At 43.4% G+C, this 10,078-nt stretch overlaps 1 protein-coding gene and 1 pseudogene across 1 annotated transcript in view; one reads left to right on the top strand and one right to left on the bottom strand.

Moving 5' to 3' along the window:
- Positions 1-3,681: 3,681 nt before the first annotated feature.
- The window catches only part of PPTC7 (protein phosphatase targeting COQ7), a 37,943-nt gene continuing 31,546 nt past the window's right edge, over positions 3,682-10,078 (top strand). Inside the window, exon 1 of the mRNA XM_002913114.4 lies at positions 3,682-3,935. Coding sequence (XP_002913160.3) covers positions 3,713-3,935 — 223 coding nt within the window. The 5' untranslated portion in view covers positions 3,682-3,712. The remainder of the gene's footprint in view (positions 3,936-10,078) is intronic.
- On the bottom strand, positions 5,092-5,233 carry LOC117795326 (annotated as a pseudogene).

The raw sequence follows: 10,078 nt of genomic DNA, 5'->3' as shown, positions 1-10,078 counted from the left end.
TTCCTATAGTCCTAACTAGGGGGTGAGGTGTGCTATGGGCATCTAGTAGGCAGAGCCCAAGGATGCTGCGAAGCCCCCTCCAATGCACAGGACAGCCCCTCACGATAAAAAATTATCTGGCCTCGAATGTCAGTAGTGCCAAGGTTGAGGAACATTGCCGTAAACTAATTAGTGCTCCTTTTGAATAGGTTAGCAAAAAGAAATTAGGAGAGATCAGTATACCACTTTGGCAGAAAATCATATTAGGGAATTTTTTTTTCTTTTTTTAGGAGCTGGGGGTGACTCCAGTGCAAAACTCTTTCCTAATGCCACAGAGGTGCCCTGGGAGCACAGAGGGTATTTTCACCACTTGTTCGCCTTTGAGAGTGACAACTGACCTCCCAGGAATCTTTGAAGTGCTAGGAATGTAATTCTGTTAAGAAAACTCTTAGGGCTTTTAAAATCTATCAAAATGTCAAAACGGAATTGTGCTTCTGGGGGAGGGCAGGGAAAGGTGTTTTTTTGAAAGTACCATCTTCTGACTTCCCCACGATGGCAAAACTTTTCAGATCTGTCTCTGGAATAAATGATTCAAGGGAACCTGAGGCCCTGTTTTTCCTCTCCTTTCCAAAAACTGCAAAGGAGCTTTAAGAAAGGGTTCTGTTCACATTGTGCTCCAGTGAACAACTCGTTTGCGGGAAACTCAAGGCACCGGTATCATTTGACTGAAAACAGCAGCCCCATCAGAGCAGAGGTTACCAGCTTCAGAGTCACATCTTATGTTCCTGTTCATCTCATCCGACCGGTTCTTGTGAGTGACACGAAAATTAGATAATATATGCCCTGAAAATGAAAGGTAAGAGCAGTCTGAAGAAGTTTGATGAGGCAAGGAATAGGGGTTGACATGCTATTTTAAAAAGTTTGTCCTTGGGGTAGAATTACCTGACAGCCTGGCTGGGATTTGGTAGTGGTGTGTGTGCTTGAAAGAACAACCTTTAGCACAGCTGGCATAGACATAAATGCCAAGCGGAGGATCCGCAAGGCTCCACCCCCTCTTCTGGGCGCGCGCCAATTCTTGTGGGTCATAAAAAACAGCAAGGTGTGACTGCGATCTTGGAATCTCCTTATCTTTTATCCAGTAAATGAACTTTTTCTTAGTCTACATATATGACAAAATGCCACTCACTATGCAAAGTGATTTATTCAGTCCAATTTTTATGAAAACCTTTAAGGATAGAAACATATAGAGCACTTGGCGCACGGTCAAACACAGGAGTGTTTAATGACGGCAGTAATTAGGATAATGGAACAATGCGCTTTGAGTGAATGTTTGGCAGGACTTTAGATATGTCAAGAAAGGTATAAAGGGGCGCCTGGGTGGCACAGCGGTTAAGCGTCTGCCTTCGGCTCAGGGCGTGATCCCGGCGTTATGGGATCGAGCCCCACATCAGGCTCCTCTGCTATGAGCCTGCTTCTTCCTCTCCCACTCCCCCTGCTTGTGTTCCCTCTCTCGCTGGCTGTCTCTATCTCTGTCAAATAAATAAAAATAAAAAATCTTCAAAAAAAAAAAAGGTATAAAAAGTAATCATTTAAAGAATGAAATGGGAATCACCAGAGTAACTACACTTCTGTGAAAAGTGAACTGGAGGGCGCCTGGATGGCTCAGTTGGTTAAGCAACTGCCTTTGGCTCAGGTCATGATCCTGGAGTCCTGGAATCCCTCATCGCATCTGGCTCCCTGCTCAGTGGAAAGTCTGCTTCTCCTTCTGACCCTCCCCCCTCTCGTGCTCTTTCTCTCTCTCTCTCAAATAAATAAATAAAATCTTTTTTTTTAATAAAGTGAACTGGAAAAGGACCAATGCATCCGGGTTATAAATATTTGTTTTAATAAAACTAAAGATTATTCTAAATTGATTACTTGTCTCAAATCTCAGTTTTATTTGTAGCTAGTCTTCATTCACTCATTCTTTTATTCAACAAATATGATTTTTTATATTATTTATGGTTCCTATTCAGTTATTCCTTCTTTTATTCAACATGCATTTACAAACTCCCTTACTATGTGCCAGGCAGTACATTGGATTCTAAAAATACAATGGCAAATGATTCTTGCTCTTGGAGAGTTTAGGATCTAGTGAACTATTCATTCATTCTTTCATTCATTTAGTAAAGTATCTACTGTGTGCCATATGTTCTGGGCATACAGCAACAAAAGACATAGGACCCTGAGATAACAAAATTACATTCTAGTGAGTAGAAGGAAGAGCAAGAGCATAGGCCCTGAAGCATCTGTGAGCATGGCTAGAGCCCGCTTAATGAACGGGACATGGCACCAAATGAGATGGAGAGGTATGCAGGGGCTAGATTATGTGTAGACCCAGAGGCGTGGTATGTAATCTGTACATTCATACACGCACACAAACATATTACACATATTTGGTGAGCTAATCTTTCCATTAGATTACAAACTCCCTGTTAAATTTAGTTATTTAACCTAAATAATTTCAGAGAAAGTGTGTTAATAATAATATTCAAAATCTGGAGAAGGCTACTGTGATATCTTTATTAGGGATGGGCTGAGTGCTTAACACAAAAAGTAGAGGAACTGCCTTGCTTGCCAGGGGCTGTCCTTCTGAAAAGAAGAGGTGTCAGTGTGGAAGGAGAGAGCAAGAGGCCTCATCTTTGCAAGTCTTTGGCACTGCGTGACCTGTCTGGGCACCCAAGCCACAGGTCAGAAAACCTGCTTAGACAGGTGGACCCTCAAGAAATTTAAGATTTGGGGCAAAGAAATTTGGGGCCTGGAATTGTTTATCACTAAATTGGCAGAACCATTTGCAAAGTCTGAAACACTTCCATATGGTATATCTATAATGGCCATTTCTGTATCTCCATCACTACCCCCTGTTCACCCCACCCCCGCCATCTAATAGGGACAGTAATATTTCCTCGAATTTTCCTAAATATGTAAAACGGCTCTTCTTTCCAGATTGCCGCCTCGTAGCCCTTCCAGTATATAAATTCTGGAGATGTCACTCGAGTTGTGCACTTCATTTTCCTAATGTATGTACTGCAGAGTAATACTACATGACCTGACCCTAGTTTCTTTTGGGTTTATCTTTGAAGGGATGGTGGCGTTATTTAAAACAATAGTCTTTAAAATATATGGTTAAAACAGGGAGGAAACTTTCAAGCCGCCCATCTGTAATTTTCAATAACTTAATTCAGGTCCCGCGTGTGGGGGAAATCCTCCTAGGTCCTAAAAGCTAAGCCATGAAGTAAACAGAGACTACAACTCCCAGGAGACTTTGCGTCCGCACCCTCTGCGCACGCTCGACCTCGGAGACTGCAGAAGGCAAGGAGCCCGAGGGGGCGTGGCTTGGGCCTGAGCTGCGAACTGTGGGCGGGGCTACAGGCGGGGCCATGGGGGGGCGGCGCTGCCGGCGCGGCCCGGAACACGCTAGTGGAGCGGAAGATGGCGGCGGCAGCGGTGGCTGCAGCCGGGACCCCACTTGGGCTGAGGCGGAGGAGCCGCCGGCTCTGACCTCGCTCTGGCTCCGGTCCGCGCGGCGGAGCGTGTGCGAGGCCCCGCGCGTCGGGCAGGGGCGGCGGCGGCGATTGTACGCCGCCCTGAGGAGCGCCCCGGCGCTGCTGCGGCTGAGGAGAGAGCCGGCTCCGGGCCTCCGCGTCCTCCTGCTCCCCGGGCCCCCCGCCTCCTCGGGGGGGCGGCGGCGGCGATGTTCTCGGTCCTCTCGTACGGGCGGCTAGTGGCCCGCGCCGTTCTCGGCGGTCTCTCGCAGACCGACCCCAGGGCCGGTGGCGGCGGCGGCGGTGACTACGGGTTGGTGACGGCCGGCTGCGGCTTCGGCAAAGACTTCCGTAAGGGCCTTCTCAAGAAGGGCGCGTGCTACGGGGACGACGCGTGCTTCGTGGCCCGGCACCGTTCGGCAGACGTGCTCGGTGAGTCCCCGGCCTGGGTCCCCCGCCCCAGCCCCGGATCCGCCTCCTGGGGACTCCCCTGGTCGGGGCTTCCCCAGTTCTTCCCCCAGTTCCTCCGGGCGGTGAGAGGAGCCCGAGAGCCATAGTAGCTGTAGGGAGGGAGCACTTACTATGTGCCAGGCGCCGTGCCAAGCGCTCCAAGGTGCGTTTTCCGTTGGAACAACCCCCATTTTAGAGATGAGGAAACTGAGCCGCAGAGCGGTCTAGCTCTGTGCTCAAGGTCACACAGCCTGACAATGTGACCAGTTTGTCCGAGTCCAAAACCGCACTGTTAGTCTCTTGGCTCTGCCGGTCCCGACGACCTCGTCCCTTTCCCCGGAGACACCTGCAGACTCCTAACCTCGCTCTTGTTCCCTCCCCGCCTCCTCCCTCTGCGTGCCCCGGAGATCTCTGATTCTTCGCGTGCTCCTGACGCCACAGCCTGGTCACAGGCTGCGGGATCCAGAGCGGACTGACCGTAGTGAGCCCCAGACAGCCCAGCCGCATTCTTTCGCCGCCTCGATGGTGACCAGATCTCCATCCTTTTAGGAGTCTCGCAGGCGGTGGCGCTGGCCTGGTGAAAAAACCCTCGCAGTGCATTCTCCCAAACTGCTCTTGCCCACTTGAGGTCACTTGGGGTGGAAGAGAGTCTCCTTGACCCAAAATAGAATGGTTGAACCTTCTTCAAACTTCAGCGAAGAAAGCCTTGAGAATTGGTGAAAGCATTTTCAGGCCACAGGTGCTTGCAAAGGCCTATTCCAGTAACACCTTTGGGGCTGAGAGACTAGCGTAAGAGCTTATAGAAAGGGCTAAATATAATTCACAAGCAATCAGAAAGTTTACCATAATGTACGTCTTTGGAGATAATGTGTATGCCATAGAATCATATGCCATTAAATCTCCTTTAATGAGTAAAGCACTTCCTTTGAAATTGAAGGACATGCTGTCATTGAACTTGGGTTCAAATGTCACTTTGGTTTCGCTTCTCAGGTGAGGTTGAGTTTTTGACTACTTTAAATTTCATATGCTGAGGCACAGTTTGGCATTGGAACAAATGGTCCTGTAACTTTTTATGACAATAATTATTTTTTAATTTGATCTCAGAATAACTGCCTATTATCTTTGTTTCTACTACATGTAGTGTTTGTGAACATGGTTACTGGAAAGGTTGTTCTCAGTTTAATTTATGAATAACCCCATTAGCTGTGTTGAAAAAATCATTTAGTGTTTAGGCAACACTCTTACTACACTTGATCTTAGCCAAAAGGCCGAGAAGTGATTTTAGGCAACACTCTTGATGTTAACTTTAAGAGGGCCGGGGAGGATTTGTCAGTTGAAGGAACTTGTAGACAGAAATCCTACAAATTCACTTTGAAGTCAGCTTGACCCTGACTCAGTATCTTTTTTAAAGGGCTATCAGTAGCTGTCTTTTCCCATTACATTTAGAAGCTTCATTTAATGAGCTTCTGATCTGTGCTGCTTTTTCAAATTGGAGTCAGTGCAACAGGATAGGTGATAATGAGCCACTAACGTTCCCCTTACAAATCTGTGTGCTGGCTTTTGTGAAAGATTTGCAATTTGATTAATGATTTGGGGACATTTTAATGAGTCAAGTCCCTATGCTTAAGCTTGATTTAAAAATTTTTGAAGGTTACCTTCTTAATGAAGTGGGGTATTTATAAAGATACGGGGCATTTTGATCAAATCCATTTTGAAAAAAGTATAAACCTACCATCTTGGCAGAAACCCTGACAAATTTGGTGCTCAGCTTTGCCAGCCTGGCTCTGTGATATGTGGTTTTGGGCAAGAGCCCCTCAGCTAATTTTCCTCATCTAGACAGAGGGTGAAGGGAGTGGACTTCCTGACCTTAGGGACTTCTGACCATCAGATCATTTTTTCTTTTTGTTTTGAAAAAACCTCACCCTTTGTTATTTTGCGTCTCAAGTAACAGCCATTACTTCTTATCGTATTCACATGGGTACCTTCAGTTTATTTCTCCTGTTTTATATATGGCGCTAAACCAGTGGTTCTTTTCTTTCCTGGGTTCATGGCCTCAGAACTTCTGACTGCCCAAGGGCTCTCTCCCCGGAAAAATGTGCATGAAGACAAAATTTTTCATAGGCATTCAGGCACTTCACTGACCCCATGAAGTCCATCTGTGTACCAATTAAAGGTCCATCCACAGGGACTAGATTAAGAACCACAGCTCTATAACCCCTCCAAAAGGAATGCTGCCAGGCATAACCACACAGGTGTTGCTTATGTGACCTAGGGGTGGTCTTTGGCCGTATTTGGCAAAGAGCCGTTTTTGAGAGAGAAGGAATAAGAATATGTGTGTGTGTGTGTGTGTGTGTGTGTTTGGTGTACAAATCAGGGTAGACAGGTTCTCTAGGACTGTCCTATTTGGAGGAGCTCTTCTAGAAAGCCATCTTGGGGGCCACCTCAAACAACTTCTGAGTGGGCCTCATTTGATCTTTGGCTTCCACAAACCAGTTTGTGTGATGGTGACTTCTGTTTTATTGACACTATCCCATCACAGGCAGGTCTGGTTATTTCTTGCTGTGAAAGAGGTGAAGCATCTCAGCAGGTCCTTAGTAATGCTTTTTCTCTGGAAGTTGGAATTGTAAACTGAAAAGCATTAAAGGACTATGTTGAATAATGTTATGTTGAAACTCAATGCTTTGAACCTTCCAGTTCTACAGATAATTCATTTTCTTTGGGTTAACACTGTGTTGCTAAATATATATACAACTCCCTTGTGCTCATCTACAACTCCTTGACTGTTTGGAATAAAAGCTGTTTATTTCTTTTTGTATTAGAGAAAGCTGTTTTATTTCTTTAATTTAGAATCGATCTGTTCTGTTAGTATGCAGTGACTAAAAGTACTTGGTACTTTACAGCATTTTTGTGGAGTCCCCACTGGATTTCTTTTAGGAAAAACCAACTATGGTGGGTGTGGTGAGACATAGGAACCACTCCTATCCCCTGGAAAATTGGCAAAGGTGCTTTCTCTTTATTAGGTCCAACAGGAGCAAACCAGTACCAGCAGGAGCTATGCGCACTTTTTTCTTCTTTGTTGTGGCTAATCCTGAGTTCTCTCGTTACTCTATATGGCATGGATGTCTAAGTACACAAAAATATGAGAGCTGCCTAGTGTGTGATTGCTAGGCCTCCCACAGCTCTAAGCTGCTTAACAATAGAATCAAAGACTGGTGAGAGTTTTAAGACTTAGAAACCTTGGAGTCCAGTGAGAAAATGGAGGCCTACAGAGGGTCAAATGATTTTACTAATGTTATTCCACTAGTTAATGGCAGAACTAGGACTAGCACCAAGACTGCCCATTACAATCCACTTTCCGTTGCATCACTAGTTAAGTTTTCTTGATAACATAGGTGAATTCAAAACCAGCCTCTTCAGGTACTGTTTGTCCTTCTAATGCTTTTCCTGCTTAAGGGTGTGTATGTGAATATTTACAACTTCTGTATTTGCACTATGACTCATAACTAAAATGCAACAAAAGCTCTGCATACTAAACCACAGTTTACTGAAACCACTTCTTTGAGAAATGGCAGCATGATCTATCCCATGTAAAATCTGACCTCTCAATAGAGTTGAAAAGTAATTCTTATAAAACTGCCAGATGTTTACTGAAGCTTGATTTAACTTAAAACCTTAAAGAGAAATGAAAATTTCATATTCTAGCCTCTGGGTATGATTTTGTTTGTGGCCAGGATTTTTGAAGTGTTTTTGTGAGTAATGCCAATCTTAAAAGTAGTTGTCTTAAGGTATAAGGATTATCTGAACAATATAAGGATCAAAAGTATATTTAGGAAGTGAATAGATTAAGTAGAATTTTTTGTTTTCCGACAGTCTTGATAATTTTAATGTATTTGGTAGAACCTTGGTATTTGAGGGGCGCCTGGGTAGCGCAGTCGTTAGGTGTCTGCCTTCGGCTCAGGGCGTGATCCCGGCGCCCCGGGATCGAGTCCCACATCGGGCTCCTCCGCTGGGAGCCTGCTTCTTCCTCTCCCACTTCCCCTGCTTGTGTTCCCTCTCTCGCTGGCTGTCTATCTCTGTCAAATAAATAAAAAAATAAAAAATCTTAAAAAAAAAAAAAAAAAAGAACCTTGGTATCTGAAAGTGAGTTATCCTTTTAATAACAAAGTAGTCACATTGGGAGAGGGTGCATGTGTTTAGCATGTTTAGCCTTTGAAGAAGTCATCTTTGGAATTTCCCTCAGGTAGATTTTAAGCTGTGTCAGGAAACTAGTCTCATTATTATATAGTCATAATTTTCTGAAAGTCAGATTTTAGCCTGATCTACCTCTTGACAGCAGACATGACCCTGGTTTAATTTTAAAAATCTAGATATAGAATTCATCTGTCATAACATTTACCTTTTAAAGTAAAAAAAAAAAAAAATTTGGTGGCATTTAGTACATCCACAGGGTTGTGCAACCACCACCACTGACTAGTTCCAGAGCATATTCATCACCACAAAAGAAACCCCTATGCATTAGCATTCAACCCCTGCAAAAAAGTATATGCTGACTATAGATTTGCCTGTTCTGGACATTTCATATAAATGGTATCATACAAACTGCAGCCTTTTGTGTCTGGCTTTTTTCACTTAGTATATTTTAAGGTCCACCCACATTGTAGTTTGTATCAGTGCTTTGTTCCTTTTTAGGGCCGAATAATATTCCATTGTATGGATATACCATATTTTGTTTATCCATTCATCTATTAATGGACTTTGGGTTGTTTCCACTTTTTAGCTTTTGTGAATAGTGCTGCTGTGACACATCCATGTACAGGCTTTTGTGTGAACATATATTTTTCATTCCCTTGGGTATATATCTAAAAATGGAATTGTTGGGTCTTATAATTATTTTTATATACTTATATTTATTTTATCCAAGTAAAAATATTTTTTAAAAGGCAACAATCAAATGTAAGTTCTAAGATGAATCAGTACTTTATTTATTTTTACTTTTTAAAGATTTTATTTATTTATTTGTCAGAAAACAAGAGAGCGAGCAAGCGAGCACAGGCAAGGGGAGCGGTGGGCAGAGTGAGAAGCAGGCTCCCTGCTGAGCAAGGAGCCGTGTGGTTGACTTGATCCCAGAACCCTGGGATCATGACCCGAGCCGAAGGCAGATGCTTAATTGACCGAGCCACCCAAGTCCCTAGTCAGTACTTTAACTATGCCTGATTTCATAATCTATGTGCTTTCAAGAGAAAATTGTGGAATATTAAGGAAATGGAGAGTTGTGGGTTCAGTAAAAGAGCTTTCTAGGACTCATAGAAACAGCCAGGCTTAAGAAGCCGCTGACCAAAAAAAAAAAAAAAAAAAAAGAAAAAAAACACTAGAGCTAGAAAGGTCACATTTACTGATGAAGCATTGAGGCATTCCCTTTGCGATTAGGATGCTTTTAGGATACTCACCACAACCGTTGCTATTCAACANGAGTGTTCTGTCTTGTGTAATAAATAAGATTACAAGGTTGATGGATAGAGGAATTTTGTCGTTTGTTTTTTAAACTCTTGCTCCCTGATATTTTTCTCATTTTGCTTTACAGATATATTGTGCTTTTCATAAGGTTCTTATAAGGCACATTATTTTTAAAGTCGTTTCCTCATTTGTTATACTGTCAGAACTACTTTTCCTTTGTTCAGTCTTTAGAGATTCGCAAGCTTAGATTTAAACTTTCCTAACTTTCACCTTCTCTCAATGTGTTAATCTTTTTAAAGGATTTTGGATGAATCTTTTTTATAGAGCAAGTAACTGAATTTTGAAAGCTTGACTGTTTATACTTTTCCAAAATACATCTTTGTTAAAGGGTTTTAAATTGTAGCAGAAGGTAAGATGCATGTGTTAGTTGGTTATGGTGGGGTTTTTTGGGGGGGGGGAAGGGGCTGGATCAGAGGAGACTGTTCCCTGAACTTTAGCACTGCTTTATGAAACTGGGCAACTTGAATAGTTGCAGCAGTATCCAAATGGAGTTTGTACTCATGTGTGACTCAAGAAGCACTATACCCAGGACACAGTATTTGACTTACAACCATGACCTTTGAGTAGACGCTTATGTCAGGTTCAAGCTAAATGTCAAATGCTGTCAAATG

Source organism: Ailuropoda melanoleuca, chromosome 12 (assembly GCF_002007445.2).
Source record: "Ailuropoda melanoleuca isolate Jingjing chromosome 12, ASM200744v2, whole genome shotgun sequence".
NCBI classification, from domain to species: domain Eukaryota; kingdom Metazoa; phylum Chordata; class Mammalia; order Carnivora; family Ursidae; genus Ailuropoda; species Ailuropoda melanoleuca.
The sequence above is the reverse complement of the archived record's forward strand: the minus strand, read 5'-3'. Positions and strand labels throughout refer to the sequence as shown.